This window comes from Ambystoma mexicanum, chromosome 2q (assembly GCF_040938575.1).
Source record: "Ambystoma mexicanum isolate Mex_15411 chromosome 2q, UKY_AmexF1_1, whole genome shotgun sequence".
In the NCBI taxonomy this organism is placed as follows: domain Eukaryota; kingdom Metazoa; phylum Chordata; class Amphibia; order Caudata; family Ambystomatidae; genus Ambystoma; species Ambystoma mexicanum.
In genome coordinates, this window is record NC_090924.1 from 1,089,838,247 (window position 1) to 1,089,856,393 (window position 18,147).

The 18,147-nt window shown below is 45.2% G+C and overlaps 1 protein-coding gene across 2 annotated transcripts in view; it reads left to right on the top strand.

Annotated features, from left to right (window-relative positions):
• GATAD1 (GATA zinc finger domain containing 1) overlaps positions 1-17,707 on the top strand; it is a 164,766-nt gene extending 147,059 nt beyond the window's left edge. For both annotated transcript variants that reach the window (XM_069648435.1, XM_069648436.1), the window contains one exon: positions 16,752-17,707. In XM_069648435.1, the coding sequence (XP_069504536.1) occupies positions 16,752-16,942 (191 nt within the window). In that variant the 3' untranslated portion in view covers positions 16,943-17,707. The remainder of the gene's footprint in view (positions 1-16,751) is intronic.
• The last annotated feature ends 440 nt before the right edge of the window (positions 17,708-18,147 follow it).

Genomic DNA, 18,147 nt, shown 5'->3' on the forward strand with positions numbered 1-18,147 from the left:
CGATATGGGTGTCATCTACACCAACTTTGTAGATGACACCCAGATCCTCATACCCATTTCAGGCAACTATGACCAGGATACTGCTACCATTAATAAAACATACGCCATCATCCAAAATCGGATGGCATTGAATAGTCTTTGTCTTAACGATGAGAAGACTGAAGTACTCATTGTGGGATCCCCCACCAAAATAGCTGCCCTCCATCCAGACTCCTCCTCCATCAATATTGACGGTACTCTGATCCCGGTACTAAATCAAGTTAAAGCTCTACGAGTATACCTAGACACTAATCTTACCATGACCAAGCATATTAACACACTATCCTCTTCCACGGCGTATACCTCCAAACTTATTGCTCTAAGTCGACAATTTCTGACCCCTACTAACTGCCTCACCCTGGCTAGAGCTTTGGTATTATCTAAATTGGATTATTGCAATGTGCTACTGCTAGATACCTCCATATCCAATCTCACCAAACTGCAGCTCATGCAAAATAAAGTCCTAAGGGCAGCATTAGGGATAAGAAAGTTCGATCATATCACCATGACTAGAAAGGATGCCCATTGGTTACCCATGAAGGCTAGAATCATCTTTAAAACACTCTGCATTACCTACAAATGTCTTGCTAAAAATGTCCCCCTCTACCTCAACAAAGCTATACAGAAAAAATAATTAATTAGATCACTGAGGTCTAACGACAATCTCCTCCTGGTGCCTCCGCGCTATAAAACCACCAAAGCGGGTGGCAGCAGCTTCCCGGTGCTAGCACTTAAACATTGGAACACCCTCCCCCTCCTCATCAAGAAAGAGACCTCGCTCACAGGCTTTAAGAAGAAGCTAAAAACATGGCTATTTAACCAATACTAACAGTCCACTAGACCACTCCTCTTTCCTTCTAACACAACTGTAAATTGTAACTTGTCAATGAATGTATTGCATGTTTTCTGGATCATCATATTCTGTCCACTGTATACATGTTTTATTCAATTTTTTTGTAATGAGGGTATGCCAAGGCATACAAAGTAATCCAGGACAGTGCGTTTATTATAATCATGCGATAACTGATCATAACATTTGCCCTTTGTAGTGATTATTATATCATACGATAACTGATCATAACATTTGCCCTTTGTAGTGATTACACGTGTTTCGGCCTAATGAGGCCTTTATCAAATCAGGGCTAGTATAGGCATACTATCATAGAGTAATAAAACAATAATAAAAATGAGATATTATTTCATATCAAGGTATAACAGAATCAAAAACGTCAAATTCATGGGAAATTTCAACAATTTTGGCATTATTAATTATTTACAAAAGATAACAATCACATCATATTTACCATAGAAGAAGGATGTAAGAAGAAGATCGGGGAGAGACATGCAAAAACAAGAGAAGATTGATCCATTAGTTCCATTTAATCTCAAAAATTTATTTTTGGTGTTACATATTTAACCAAAACCTTATGACTAATAACTGTGTTGGCTTACCCACGCCTGGGGTTAGTAGCTCCTCTTTTCTTGATGTTGTGTAGGGTCAGATCCCATTAAATGTATCTAATATCATAAAGGAATTATGATTTATACATTACCATATGGGTATCGTCCCATGCTAAATCCCTAAGTATTATCTGAAATGAAGTCATTGTTACTGTTCAATGCTTAATTAGGGTGAGATACCCAATGCAAATAACTGGGGATGTAAAAATCCCAAACAACGCCATCTGGCACCTGTTAGTAAGCGTTTACACAAACACAAAGGCGCGGTACAGTATTTCGGGTGACCAAACATTCTTATTCCTTTACTATATGGCGTCTTTAGTTATGACATGTCCAAGTTAGCTGGAAAAGCACCCATTTAGCTCGACCAAAAAATGTTTTGTTTGTGTTAAGCAAACGAAAAAAAGGCATCTTTCACATAGAGAAAAAGTTATGAAACACATTAGTGCCAGATTACAACAACAATTACGATTTTGTGATGCAAAAACACAGCAAAAATTACTATTAACTAGAAACTATTTTGTGGCTTACCGTCAATCCAGAGACCTGCGACAGGATATTGTATATTGTTGGAACATAAGGGGTTGTACCTGTCCCCAGTTTAATTTCATTTCTGGATGCAATCAACCATACTTTCAGCGATACGTAAAGAGTCGCCAAACTGACCAGCTCTACCTACAAGCCCAGTTCATCTTGTTACATGTTTTATTCAATGCCAAGCTGTCTGTAACCACGCTGTGATACCCTAGGCCCTAGTGGTTCTCAAACTTATTTGGCTCGGGCCCCCCCTGAGTCAAGTTTGGGCAGGCCGTGCCCCCCTAAAAGTGCCGGATGGACAGTAAGTAGAAATCGCTATGAACTTTTGCGTGCCGTCACCGCACCCTACTCCCAATACAGACCCTGGGCTCTCCCCCACCATACTCCCACCACTTTCCCAGTGCTGCCGCCCATCCTGCGCATGGTTGCTAAAATGCCCCGCTCCAGGTTGCTCTGCCCGTATGTGCGAGGAGGCGCAGAGCACACCCTCGAACATACATACATGCAGTGCCCCAGCCAGCATTTCCAATGAGCTATGCAAGGCTGGCGAAGCAAAACACCCCCAACGTTGCATGGCTCAGTGATCATGTGCGGCTGGGGAAATGAACTGTCAAAGGCGAACAGTGTTTCCCTTTGACAGTTCAGCCAGCCAGGAAGCACTCCCTCAGCTGGAAAAAGCAGCTGAGGGAGTGCTCAGTGTTTCACTGGGCTGGCTCCTCGGCTCCTCCATAATGGGTGAGGTGGCCAGTGGGTGGACGCCCCCTCACCCATTATGGATGAGTCGGCAGGCTTGGGCTGGCCAATAGGGCGATGGCTGTACCAAAAATGCAAAATGCTAGTGTAGGCCAATCAAAATGGGCCACATTTTTGGCCAATGTGGGCCAGTTTGAGGAGTTGCTTCACTATGCATCTAGTAGTTTTGACCATTGTTAAATATCACAATTTGTTTACATTTGAATAGAAAACCACCCCTTGGGTACTATTCAAACAGTCTGTGACTAAAGGACTGAATATCCATTTGCAACTGCTACCCATGTTTTCATTGGTGCCTAAGACCGTTTTATGGTCCAGTCTGACCATGTGAGCTGCCCCCTCCCATTTCCTCCAATCTAAAAAAAAAAAAAGTTTTTTTCTTTTTTACATTTCATGCTGGGCTCTGGCGCCCCCCCCTAGTAGGCGGCCGCGCCCCCCTTGGGAGACGCGCCCCACAGTTTTAGGGTCTGGGCGTGTAACAAATAATAAAATAAATAAATAATTAAAAAATATGCACATCATGTGAATCTAAGCAGATACACGCATCAGAAACACGATTACGTGAGTAATGTATCCCATATATAACAGGATGCAGCGGCACTCAAGCTGGAATGTAGGAAACAATAAAATAGAAACTCAATCCCTTTATCAGCTGCCAAAAAATAGTCCAATTTATCTTCATGGACATGAGGGCAACAGGAAAGAAAACGACGCGTTTCACCCTCAACGTGCTTCGTCGGGTTTGGATACGGACAATGCATTCGCGCCTTTTATTACAAGATTAGTCCTACGTTGTTGTTGCCACTACTGACAGGTTTGAGCCCAGATTAGATGCTGAATATACAATTGCAGGCAGACATCTTTGAATGTTGTATATAGAGGTACAATGCCATGTTTGCACATTGCTAGATGTCCAAATAATAAATGTATTGAAACATTCTTTGAATAACACATTATTGTTACAGATTGGAAATGTGGTTTGGCAAACATTTGAAAAATTCATGTGCGTACGCACAATCTTCGTTATACCATACCGTGCCTGATGGAAAATGCATGCTGTTATACTGAGCATCGCATTGTACACGACTGCACTGCATGTTGTGCAGATGGCAATCCCTCCCATATGTTTGGATATAAAGTGCAATGAGCTGGGTGCAGGAAAGGCTACCAACCTGGTGAATAACACTCTATGTAGAACTTCACCAGATATAATGTGCAAATAACTGCTGGTCCCCTGTGCTCAAATCTGAGAAGCAGGAAGCCAAGAGCTGGCCCCATGCCGGCGTATTGAATGGCACTCTGTGCAAAATTACGCTGGATGTTGTGCAACCAGCATAATATCCTTAGGAAGTGCAATGCAGGTATAAAGTGAAATGTGCTATGCGAACAATTGGTACCGAAATGCCAGTATGTTGAATGGCATTCTGTGCAAAATTTCGCAGAATGTTGTACAAACGGGCATCCCTAATGAGTGCTACTCAGTTATAGAGTGCCACATATGGTACTCTGTGCGCAATTTTGCAGAATATTGTGCAAACAACAAAGCGTCCTTAATAAGTGCAATGCAGATATAAAGTGCAGTGTGCTAAGTGCAGTGTGCTACATAAACAACTAATGCAAAAGTACCAGCGTGTTGGGTGGCATTCTGTGCAGAATTTTGCAGGATATTGTGCAAGTAGCAAAGCGTCCTCAATAAGTGCAATGCAGATATAAAGTACAATGTGCCACATGAACAGCTTGATACATATGTATTATCGCTATGACTTACAATCTACAAGTCATAAGGAGGTTTGCGTGAAGCCCTAGTGGGCATATCAGGCTGTACACCATGTAAAATGTTGGACCCATCATATTGCTCGTACTGTTGTGTATTTGTTTGTCTATCCGATATGCCATCTTGCGCCTACAATCTTTCGGTTGGCTCCAATCAGTGAACCCAGTTCATCAACAGACAAATCTTGACCCAATTTTGCATGAACATCTAAACAGACATAAGTATAAAAAACATAATATTCACACTCATTAAAATGTCCATAAACATATCCGTGAGAGTTCAGCTGCAATGTAAGCCACAGAGCGATATAAACTGACCACAAAAGTGATGGGTGGAAGGTTTCGAATGAATCTAAACCACTGGCAATTGCTCTGGGCAACCTTCCACACCACCGTTTTTAGCCCGTCTGCGCCATTGCAAAAGGGGACCAGCCATGTGCAAATCAGTCAGCAGCTGCCGCCACCGAAGGTAGCAGCCCAGCCCGAACTGCTAGGCCAGGTCCCCTCTGCACAGAAAACCAAGCAACCCCAGACATGTTTCCACCCATCACTTTTGTGGTCAGTTTGTTTCTCCTTGTGAGAGAGGGTATGCCCAGACGTGGGTCCCTTGCTCGCTGCGCCACAGGGAACCAGGCTGCTCCTCACTGAGGAGGTCCAACAAGGCTTGTTCGTCTTCTTAATTAAAACCTCCTTCCCTAACTGTTGCATGTGTTTGGATGGCTGATATCTTTGTCTCTTTTCAACAGGTGCCAATACTTGCCAAGATATACATACATATACATATTTCTGATGCTTGTTAATCTGCTTAGAATCACATGCTGTGCATAGGTCCGACATCCAGTGGTCACTGCGGAGTATTGCATCTTGTTTTTCGTAGTCGAAAAGGGACGTCGACCGGGCGTGTCTGAAATACTATCCCTATAGTGACGTGTGTTGTACCCACAATCCCTCACGCGTCAAGGTCCCTCAGATTGTTTTTTTCCGCCCAGCTACTGGTCACCTTTACGCGGAGCTCCTCGAGAGACATTGCAAATTCCATCTCCTCGACCTTTGGTCGTTTTTTCCTGTTTAAATATTTAATCTATCGATCCCTCCCTCGACGCAGTGGTGAAGCTGTCTCCGCCGAGCAAGATCTTCGACGGAGGGGACGAGCGGAGGAGATCCGTCGGCGTTGCCGAACACGTGGCCTGGCCTCGCAGGCCAAATACAGTAGGGAGAGTGGGGTCGTGGGACATCTCTGATTCTTTTTCTGAGAATGCCTTTCCTTTTCCCCTTCCTTTCCCTTGGGGTAGTTATCACGCTTTATTGCCTCGGCTATGGAGAGGACACCCTTTAGGTTTTGCCCACTTTGTAAGGGCAAGTTTACTTGGAAGGACAAGCATTCACGGTGCAACCGCTGCTTGCCCCTCGATCACGTAGAGGAAGGTTGCTCGGCTTGTCGGCTTCTAAAGCCAAAGACTCTAAAAGACCGTAGGGTCAAGAGGTGGGCGGCCTACGCTATGTCGAAGGCCGGGTCTTCACCCGCCGCTGCTACCACCGACAGTGACGAGGAACGTGATAACACGACCTCCGCTACGGAAGTCGTACACCCCTCTAAAGATCGCTCGCGCTCTTCGTCGTCTGTCCCCGGCCCCGACGGGCTCGGCTCACGCCCTGCTTATGGGGATGAACACCCCGGCGACACGGACGCACACGATACATCACATAAGCACACAACCCATAGCTCTTCTTCGTCGAAGACGAAAAAAGCATCAGCGCCCAAGGAGACGCAGGTTACACCGGCGGCCTCCTCGGACCGTTCGGGTTCGAAGCCCCTCTCGCAACCGCAGCCGCGACCAGCGACTGGGCTTTCGGCAAATAAGGGAGCCGCCCCCAAACCATCAGCTGGCGCGCACCAGCAGAGAGCGCACACCGCCGTAGAACGTTCGACACCCGTAATGTCCAAACCACAGCCCTCCGCTGACAAACGAGTCACAGAGAGCTTGGCGAGGATCGTTGTAGCCGACGCCCAGAAGCGTACGCCGAAAGACACGTCGAACACTATGCAAAGGTCGAAAGACACGCCGAGAAAGCCCGAAGAGAAACAGGGACTACCCCCTTCAGTCGGGGGGACCCCCAGCACACCGGAAGGCTTTTCGGAGGGCGACGGGACACTTTCCTCGACGTGGGAGAGGTCGAGCCGTTTTCAGCAAGAAAACACTAATTTTCCCCCGCTAGACCGCTCAGGGGTACCCCATGAAACCATGGAAAGGCTCCATCTCTGCATGGAAAGAATGGAAAGGTTTATGAACACCCAGAACCCTCCTACTCCCAAGAGAAGGGCCTCAGGAGGACCGCAGGGCCAAATACCCGAGGCAGGATACAGCCTTAGACATCCATAATGTGTATGACCTCACTGATGAGGAACAATACTTAGAAGAGGAGGATGATTTTGTGGACAATGAAGAAGGACAGAACCAAGAGGAAGGTCTGGAAGACAGCCCAGACATGGTAGGAGAAGGCTTCGGAGAAAATCCAGAAGAAGGACCTTCTCATCCCTGGCAATCCCCATCAGGATATTCGGACACTGATGTCCTGAACCTAAATCCTCCAGACAATTCACCTGTCGGAAACACGTCTCCCATTGACGATCAGCCCAAATTCAATGCCCTGTTGCGCAGAGCAGCAGCACATTTCGAACTGGACACTGGGGAGATCTCTCCGGAAATAGACTTTGTGGAAAGAGTAATTAAGGAGAAACCCCCAGTCAGCCAGACCATTCCCCTCCTCGCTTCAGTGAAGAGAAGAATCATCCCTTCGCTATCCACACCCGCACTAATCAGAGGAGTTAATCCAAGGATTGAAAAACTTTTCACTCCTTCACCCTCAGACCCGCTGTACATAAGGGGACATTCCATTCCGGATTCCCTTGTAGTATCTAATGCAAGGAAGAGGGCAGGGGTGCCACTGTCCACCAGTGAGGCACCACCTGACAAGGAGGGCAAGAGGTTATATGCCCTTGCTAAAAGAGTCACATCCTCGGCTGCCTTTTCGGCAAGAATTGCGAACAACAATTCTTTGCTAGCTAGCTACGCGGACGCGCAGTGGGCCAAACTGCGCAAGGACGCCGAAGAAGCGCCGGAACCATTACGTACACGCCTGTTTTCAACTATTGGCGAAGGAACCCAGGTCAACCAGAGTATTGTAAAGAACTCTCTGGATGCTGCTGAGACAGCGGGACGTTCCCTGGTTCAGGGAATTCTCCTAAAACGCCATGTATGGCTGCGCAACTCAGGGTTCAAACCGGAGACACAGGCGTCTTTAATAAATAAACCTGTTGAAGACGCAAACCTCTTCGGGAAGGCGGTGGATGAGGCTCTGGAAATGGCTAAAAAAGAGTTCGATACTATCAAAACTCTGGACCAGATCTCTAAGCCCACTACCAGACGCGGCTATGGCAACACACGCTTTTTTCGTGGCCAACGCCAAAAGCAGAATCAGCAGCAACAGTACCCTGCCACCAGTTACCAGACCAATAGTGGGCAGTACAGCCAAAGTGGACAGCGCAGGGGCAAGGGGAGAGGGCGGGGGTCCACCCCCAGAGGCTCCCAAGCCCCCAACAACACCAAGTGACGCGAAGATTCGCGTCCCCTCCCATGCAACACCGGTCGGGGGCCGGATAACATCCTTTCTTCCAGCATGGGAGGGAATAACGTCAGACCGCTGGGTACTTTCCACCGTAGCCCACGGATACTGCATCGAATTCAACAGTTCCCCAACATACAGACCCCCGAGGGGACGACGCATGACACCGGAACACCTTGCCATCCTTCTCCAAGAAGTACAACAACTGCTGGAAAAAGGAGCCATAGAGGTCGTGCCTCTATCTCAGGTAATGGAAGGTATTTATTCAGTGTACTTCCTTGTGCCCAAAAAGGATCTAACCATGCGCCCTGTATTAGATCTGCGCCCAGCGAACAAGTTTATCAAACCCCAGAAGTTTCGTATGGTAACCTTACAGGAAGTGATCCCATTGCTTTCACAGGGAGATGACAACATTGGACATGAAAGATGCATACTTTCATATTTTAATGTTGCCAGCGCACAGAAGATACCTCAGGTTTATGATATAGGGCAAACACTACCAGTTCAGAGTGCTACCCTTCGGCATAGCATCAGCACCAAGGGTATTCACGAAGGTACTGGCAGTGGCAGCGGCCCACCTGCGCAGGTTGTCCATCCCAGTTTACCCTTACCTCGACAACTGGCTCATAACAGGGGATTCTTACGAAACATGCTTCTCCAATACCCAAAAGACTGTAGACCTTTTGTTCCAGTTGGGCTTCTCCATCAACGAAAAGAAGTCCAGCCTAGACCCCAGCCAAATCAAACAATTCCTAGGGGCTCTAATTCAAACAAAGGACGGCCTCGTCTTCCCCTCCAACGAGAGGGTCCAAAACATGCTGTTTCAGATCCCTCAATATGTGCCCGGTCGAGAGGTGACGGTACGCAAAGCAATGCGCTTGCTAGGCATGATGGCGTCGTGTATTTATTTGGTACCTCACGCGTGCCTGCGCATGCGCCCTATGCAAGAGTGGCTCAACAGCCAGTGGTGTCAGGCCAGCGGATTATGGGACGATCCAGTGGTGGTCTCGCAGGCCTTAGTTCTCTCGCTACGATGGTGGACAAAGGAAAAACTGGAAAAAGGGAAACCTTTTGCCACACCCGCGACGGAAGCCACTCTAACCACAGACGCATCCCTAACAGGATGGGGGCCTCACCTATCCCATCAGACTGCTCACGGAGTGTGGACTCCAAACGTAGCATCCAAACACATAAATCTGCTGGAGCTACTAGCTGTGTTCAAGGCACTAAAAGCCTTCCAGGAACACCTACAGGGCAAAACGGTGTTGGTTCTTACAGACAGCACCACAGCCATGTACTACATCAACAAGCAGGGGGGCACCCACTCTCCAGGACTGTCCAAACTGGCCCAGAATATATGGAAGTGGGCTCTCAAACAAAACATGTTCCTACTGTCAGAACATGTACCAGGGGAACTCAATCTGCTGGCAGACAAACTCAGCAGAGATTTCCCCCTGCCCGAAGAGTACGAATGGCGACTACACGAAGACATCGTCTTCGACGTCTTCACACAATGGGGATTCCCAGAAATAGACCTATTCGCAACCCTGGAGAACTCACAATGCCTAAGTTACGCCTCCAGATACCCCCAGAACCAATCCAAGGGGAACGGTCTGTCGATGCAATGGTCAGGGAAATTTGTTTACGCTTTTCCCCCGACTCCCCTTCTCAACAAGGTGGTGCACAAGATGCACCAGGAACAAGTAACCATGATACTGGTGGCCCCAATGTGGGCCCGACAGCCATGGTTCGCTCACTTGATGGAGATGTCTCTATCTCCCCCAGTGAAACTCCCCTGCCCGTACAACATGCTGTCACAAGACAAGGGCAGGACTCTGCATCCATGCCCCCAGAACATGAACTTAGCAGCTTGGCTCCTGAGATCATAGAATTCGGACATCTACTGCTCCCGCAGAGATGTATGGACATTCTCAGGGAAGCCAGAAAACCTAACACTCGCCACTGCTACTCTAGCAAGTGGAGGAGATTTGTCATCTGGTGCAGAGGGGAAGGCATCAACCCAATTGACTGCTCTCCCACACATATTGTTCTATACCTGACCCACTTGTTGGATTCAGGTCTAGTGTTCAATTCCATTAAAGTCCACCTAGCAGCACATTCTGCATACACCACTTCCCAACTCAAGGTGTCGTGGTGGAAGATCCCTGTTATAAAGGCCTTCATGGAGGGAATAAAGAGAATACACCCCCCCGATAGCTGACCCAGCTCCCGGATGGGACCTTAACGTGGTACTTACCAGACTCATGGGCTCACCTTTCGAACCCATGCACAAAGCATCTCTTAAAGACCTCATTCTTAAGACTGCTTTTTTAATAACTATCACCTCCATCAGGAGGGTAAATGAACTACAGGCTCTTTCTGTTCTAGACCCCTTCGTTACAGTTCATAGAGATAAGGTGGTTAAACGCACGCACCCAAGGTTTGCTCCGAAGTTCATATCGAAATTCCACGTAAACCAGTCTATAGAACTGCCAACGTTCTTTCAAAATCCTTCCAACTTGGGAGAAAAAACTCTGCATACACTAGATGTGCGCAGAGCGGTCATGTTCTACATGGAAAGAACCAGACCACTGAGGAAGACTAATCAGTTCTTCGTCTCGGTGGCAGCAGGAAGAGAAGGGGATGCAGTTTCAAAGTCCACTATTTCTAGATGGATTGTTCAATGCATCACTCTCTGCTATACTCTTGCTAAGAGAGAACTGCCCTTTAAGCCTAGACCACACTCTACTCGGGGCACGGGGGCGTCCATAGCATTCATTGCAAATGTTCCCCTTGAGTCCATCTGCAAAGCGGCTACCTGGAGTTCTGTGCACACCTTTACAAAACACTACTGTCTAGATGCACACTCGAGATCTGACTCCCTGGTGGGTCAGGCAGTACTAAGACATCTTTTCTCTACTGTTCCTTCTCATAACCCACCGCCAACTCCGGGTACTGCTCGCTAGTCTATGCACAGCATGTGATTCTAAGCAGATTAACAAGCATCAGAAGACAATGCATTACTTACCGTAAAAGCATTTCTGATGATTGTATCTGCTTAGATTCACATGCGCCCACCCTTCCTCCCCGCTCGGATGGAAGAAACATAGACTTCCTTTTATATCTCTCTTTTCTGTACTCACTCACGTCTAGAAGGCTCCCTCAGGGCAGAAAAATACAAACAGAGGGACCTCGTCACTATAGGGATAGTATTTCAGACACGCCCGGTCGACGTCCCTTTTCGACTACGAAAAACAAGATGCAATACTCCGCAGTGACCACTGGATGTCGGACCTATGCACAGCATGTGAATCTAAGCAGATACAATCATCAGAAATGCTTTTACGGTAAGTAATGCATTGTCATATTATTACAGGGCCTGCGGTAGTGGCCCTGTAGTTATGGTTAAGTTGCTCAACCCATAGTAAGAGCACTTTTAGGATGGCTTATAACTTGGCCCCTCCTTGTCGAATCCTCACAAAACTTTCCAAAAAAGTACAAGGCCTGTCATATTGATCCTGCAAAGTTTGGTGAGGTTTCGTTAAGGTGGGGGGAGGGGGCAAAGATATAGGGGGGGTCCCAAAATGTGTGATTTTTCCCATAGACGCAATGGAAAAAAGAATTTGCTTGCGCCTACCGCACAAACCGATGGAGGGATTTTCCCCAAATTTGCAGCAGGAGTGGCAGCTTGGTCCAGAAAGCGTGCATTTGTAAATTAGGTGTAAATCCGTCTAGTAGTTTTTTTTCTAAAACAACCAAAAAGTAGGTCAAAACAATATCTGGATTCAGTCGTGGACGGACATCCGATTGGTCCAGTGGTTGAGGTGATGTACGCGCCCGCTGATTGGATGGTGAAGAGCGTGAGGTGCGTCAGATTTTTCAAAATGCCCGCCATGTTGGATTTGCGGACAGTCGCATGTGTCCGCGGGCAGCGTGTTGGGGAAAAATCTGGAAAACACTTTTTGGGTCGTTTGGTGGTCGAAAGAGGGGCTGGGAAGGGTGGTGAAGTGAAAAAAGATGATATACGGCTGTTTTTATAGGTTGAAAAAGGCCAGGCAGGTGTCACAGCTTGGAAAAGACATTTGGGTTTATTTGATGGCTGGAAGAGAGCGTAGAAATTGTAGGGAAGTGGAATGAAGGTAATGTGTAGCTGTTCATATAGGTGAAAAAAGGTTTTGAAAATGCCACCAAGTACACAGTCCATTTTGGTGTCCAATTGAGAATAATGAAATTTAGTTCAATGTTAAAACAAACATTAAAAAAATATACCCACGCCCTGACTTTTTTAGAAGTTCACAGACTACCGCCCTGTCCGCGGACTATGCAGGCTGCATGGGGGCCTGTGACTTTTTTTTCTCACTTGTATTTTGTAGCTCCTAAAGGAACAGTTTTTTTGTGTTTTTTTTTAGTTTTTAATTTTTTTGGGCTTTCTCAATTTTTTTTTTGCAGGAGTGGGAAGTTGAGATGGGGAAGGGAGGGAAGGGGCCCCAACCACAGAGATGGAGGGGCAGGGAGGACAGGGGAAGATGGTGGGCGTGCCTTAAATTTAAGGTAGGGGGCACTGTTTCACATGCTCTTTGACAACTGCCTCAAAAGCACTGCAAAACTGTCCCCCCCCCCGCGCAGAGCGGTGTTGCAGTAAATGCAGCACACTGTAACCCTTGAAAGGTGAGGATCTACATCATCCTGTATGGCCTCGAGGCGACCGGTGCAATCCTCTGCACCACAGGAGTACCCTGTGTGCTGGCAGGAGTGGGAGAAGAAGATGGCACAGAGGAAGATAGCCTGCTCCTCCCTGAGAAGGAGCAGCCTTTCTCAGTGCAACCAGGTGTTTAGAATGGACGTGGCAGCGCATTGATGTAGTCCCGAAGGAGTAGTGCCCCTGTTGTCCGCGACTGAGTTTCACCCCACACTCAATGCATTCAACACAGGCAGACTTCGCCTTAGGGACCCCACCCACGGTCTTAAAGAACCGCCAGACGCAGGACTCAATCCGGGTGTTGGAGGTAGGCACTTCACTACCTCATCTTTGTCTTCCTCTTGATCCACCTCTACATCATCATGCCTGTTCCCCTGTCCAGGCCCTCGTGATGATGATGATGATGGTGGTGGTGATGGTGGTAGTGGGGGTAGTTGGGGAGCAGAAGTGGCCATAGCAGATGCCATGATACTGTCCACTGTCCACTAAGAAAGTTCTGCAAAGCAGGTGCTGTAAAATGCTCTCCCCTGGATAGCCAGATTGAGAATGAGAAAAAGTAATGGGTGGGTCCCTTTAGAGGAACTGTCTACCGACAGTCGTGCTGTCTGCAGACTATTGAGTCGCAAAAAGGCCTTAAAAAGTTGCCAGATCAACGTATAATGGTCTGGGAGCTGTGCAAGTATAAGTTTTCTGCTTGAAACACCCTAGATTGGATAGAAACGCGCTTTTAGCTGTCCACTGAGACTGTTCGTGAACACTCCTGTCACGCCGCACAGGTGCGGTCACATGATTACGTCCGCGGACACCTATCGGGCGGGAATCGCAGGGCGCATGCGCTGGGTGTCTGTAGAACAGGCTCATTGTCCGCGGACTAATTAAAAGTGCATCACACGAAAACGTACATGTCCGGACATTGCGCCTGTCCGGGTGCACCTCCATTTTGAGTGCGGAACACCCCGGACAGTCGTAGTGTCCGCGGACTCATATTGGGAGTTTTAAAACAAAATTGGAAATATCACACAACAATAAACAAAACACTTATAGTACAAAAAATAAATGTATTCAAGAAAGGGATGGGGCATCTGGATCGGAAACATAAAAAGAAGAAACAGGAACCTTTGTACAATAATTAAAGCGTCTCATCAAAATGTTCAGAATTTGCAGGGGACAAGTGGGACAGGTGCAAGATAGTGATAGGGAACATTTTTTTATCACTTAGTGTACAAGTTCTTTCAATGCAATTACTAAGTTCATCTAATTTGTTGGACAAATTCATGATTTGATTACAGTTGGGGATAGGGCTTCTGTTTGTGATTATTTTAGTAAGGTGTGTACAAAATACATTATTTGTTTACATTAAAATATCTATTGTATACCATTGGAGATGTTATCGTTGTTCCTTTCTTCTTTTGCGAAATTCTCCTCTAACCGTTCAAGTGTGCTTGCCATTTCTGTGAGGAATAAAGGGGCTTATGTCTTATAACGCATGTTTATGTAATGAAAGCTAATACAAAGAGAAATTAATAGCACTTACTATTAAGTGAGAATGTGTTGTCCAATAAGCACCCGGTGTTTCTTAATCTGTATGCTGAGTTGTAGTGAGGAGATTATATGGTGTACAGTTATGGTTTGTGTTTGGTACATTACATTGAAATGAGTGTTATATTAAAAAATGCATATTTTTTTAGGTGAGTGGTTGTACAAAAAAGGTATATTTGCATGTTGTAAACGTTAGTTGTGATTTTAGGTACATCTGTTTGTTGGTTGATTGGTACACCTTTTTTGGGTCTCCCCTATGATTCTGAGCCCTGTAAAGGCCACCCGAAATCCGTGGACTACCGCGCTGTCCGCCGACTCCCCATTTGACATATTGGGGCGGGGGCGGATAATATAGGGAACTTGTAGCAGATTAGAGAGGCACTAGTAAACACCTATGAATTCACTAAAAGAACTCGGTTAAAGGGACATTATGTTTAAGTTGCACTAACAAAAATCCATGAAATTCACTGACAAATCTTTCTTAAAGGGACTTTTATGGTCATGATATGATATATTTTATTTATATTGCTCCCATACACAAGTGTTTCAGGGCGCGACGTGGCAAGGAAGGACAAAAATATCTTACTAGTCCCAGTGACATCGAGAACGCCGAAGTACAAGGGAGAGGGAAGGGGGAAAGTGCATGGGGCAGAGGACTAGTGTGAAGTTCTGAACATGTGATCAAAAAAACAGGTACTGCGGCCAGCAGGAGGCAAGTGCAAAAATTAAGCGCAGACAACAGGTGTCTAATAAGTGCAGGTATGGGGACTGTAGTGTTGCAGATACAGTCCCAAGTGCAAAGGGTTGCCAGGAGGCAGTGCGTCTATGCAGCCGGCTGGCCAGTGATCTGGGCCCGAATTCAGAGGGTATCCAGGTGCCCCGTGCAGAAACAGACAGAGATCAGCAGGGAAGAGGAAGAGAGAGGGCAGAAGCAAAGAGGAAGGTCTTGAGGTGCTTCCGGAACCGAAGATGGTTCTCCTTACGTTTCTGAGAGGTAGGGAGGCAGAGATGGTTAAAGATGTCATCAATGACATTTGTGATGTCATCTTTGATATCCTGGGTTTTAGTCTTGGCAGTGCACAGAGGTGGCGCGAGTTATGGTTTCTTAGCGTACCAGTTTTTCGGTTTTACTTGTAACCATAACGTCCCTTTTAACAACATTATTTCACTGACTTTCATGGGTTTTTGTTAGTGCAACTTAACCATAACGTCCCTTTAACAAAGTTTGTTCAGTGAATACATACATATTGAGAAAAAAGAAAAAAGCACATTAACTCGCACTTAGGAGAGCACTCACAGAAACCCCTTGGTAATGCTTAAAATAAAGACCGCTGACGAAAAAGATGTAGAAAAGCCAATTCCAGTTTATTTTCGTCACATGGACCAAGAAAGAAACACACGTATAGTGAATTAGACAGAATTATAAACCAATAATGATGATGCTTACTTTGTCAAGGAACTACATATGTTTTTCTAACATTTGTTTTTTGTTCTTTCCTCTTTGCCCCCTTTCTTTGCACATGTGACAACACTGAAAAGCCTTGAAAAACCCTGGCTGTGAAACACTTGTATTAGACACTATGTGACACAGATGTCTTCGAACAATAGGCCGACTGACACTCCATGTCTTGTTATAGAGAAGTCTTGATTGATGACACTGTTCTTCACTTGCTAAAAGTCGAGCACTGAGTTTGCACAGTAGTCCGATTTTATGTTATGTACATTATGAACTAGTTGAATTTTTTTCTTTCTTATATTTACTATACAGCAAGCTTTCTTGTTTTGCTATGAACAGACATTTATAAATCCGTAATCTGTGTTTTTCTTGGATGACACTGGGTTTGAGTGTCATATTCTGTCATTGATAGGCGGCTGGGCTGAGTGTGTGCACCATTTTTGGGTTTAGACACTTAGTAGCGCTTGTATACTCACGAAGCCCCTTAAAAGTGAAATCAAAAGTTCAATATCTGTCCATCTTAACATTCGACTGATCCCATCTGCAGTAACATCTGTAACCCATCAAATGGTGAAACTGATTGAAAATAGAAATAAAATGAGGTTTTTCGATGTGTGAATATAAAATGCCTTCAATTTGTGGGATAATAATTTAACTCACATTCAGACTGCATTTGGGTTGGTTGTGATAGTTACACTTGCCTGGTCAGACATAATACATTGCTTGGTAGTGGTAGATTATTAGAAACAAACCTGTTGTAATACTTTTTGTAGTTTCAAAATTGATAGTTGTCATATTTAACTAATTCCATACTATATATTATTTCATCAGCTGCTAGAATTGATGACTTTACTTCTGTATTGCTTTTAGGACCAGATGAAGATCTTCCAAGAAAAATGGAGTACTTGGAATTTGTTTGTCACGCACCATCAGAATACTTTAAATCTAGATCTTCACCGTTCCCTACCATTCCTACACGACCTGAAAAAGGCTATATTTGGACTCATGTTGGGCCTACACCTGCAATATCGATCAGAGAAACAGTTGGCAACAGCCTTTAGCTTTTTCATTACACTATTTTTATATCCGTTTTCAAAAGGTCCATTGTGTACATATTCCATTACTACCATTTAAGTAAAACGTTGGTGAACCATAAAGCTTCATGTTACGCAACACCCATATGCTTTTTTTTCAACATTGACATATACAATAATCTGGTAAACTAAATGATATTTTAAAATATTTTTTTATACTTCTACTCTGTAGATACTTTTAAATATTATGTTTCCTTTGACATGTATTTGTAACTATTGCTTTCTTAACAAAAACCTTGTATTGTAAAATAATGTTGATAATACAGTTTTTATTCTGGACTATTTTAAAGTTGTGATCAGCAACCATTTCATTTACAAGAGTAGCTACTTTTGAATTCTGTTTTCATTACAAATCCTAATGTGCAATAGTGGTTTTATTTACTGTTTTGCGTTAAAAATGCAATCTAAATAATTGTTATATTGCTCCTGTTTTTAGTTTGGTGCCAGTAGGTCAAGTAATGGAACTAAATATGAGACATATTAATGTTTAGAACCAGTCAGAAAGAAAAACGCACAAATGTTACAATTGGTGTGTATTAACCACTTGTCACTTGCACAAGTCTTCGAAAGGACCGGGCCAGAGTAAGCACATGGGAAACTAAAATGAACAAAATGAAAGCAAGACACTTCATCCCAACAGCTTTCGTAGGACTGGACATGATTTACCAGGTGTGTGCCACGGCCAATCCTAAATCATTTTACTTCTGAAATAAATGTCCTCCCCACACTTTCTTTTAGGACCCACTGAGTGTCTTTGTCAGTGGGGAACCATTTTCAGGAAATTCACTCTGCTGAGTCTTGAGGTATGGCGGGACATGTTTGTTTCTATTAGGCATAACTGGAGAGAGGTTTAGCTCTTTGCCACATCTCTTGAAGATGTGCCTCATCCACTCTGTAATTTGGAGGAAGTGCATCATGGTGGAATCTGTGTTGTAGTTGCACCCATTTTGTAGGAGGTAGTAGAACCGTTTGAGGTGGGAAGAGGATCCCAAATGTGGCTTTTAAGAGCTTCTTTTGTTTTCACGCTGCTCATTATATTGATGTTTCTTCCACTTATGTGCTGCTTTACATTTTTTTGTTTTAGTTGTGTTTTTAGTTTTTAATGGCGGACATGGTTAATGTGTCGACTGGTAATATAATACTTTTCTAGGCCCCCAAACCATCATGGCCAT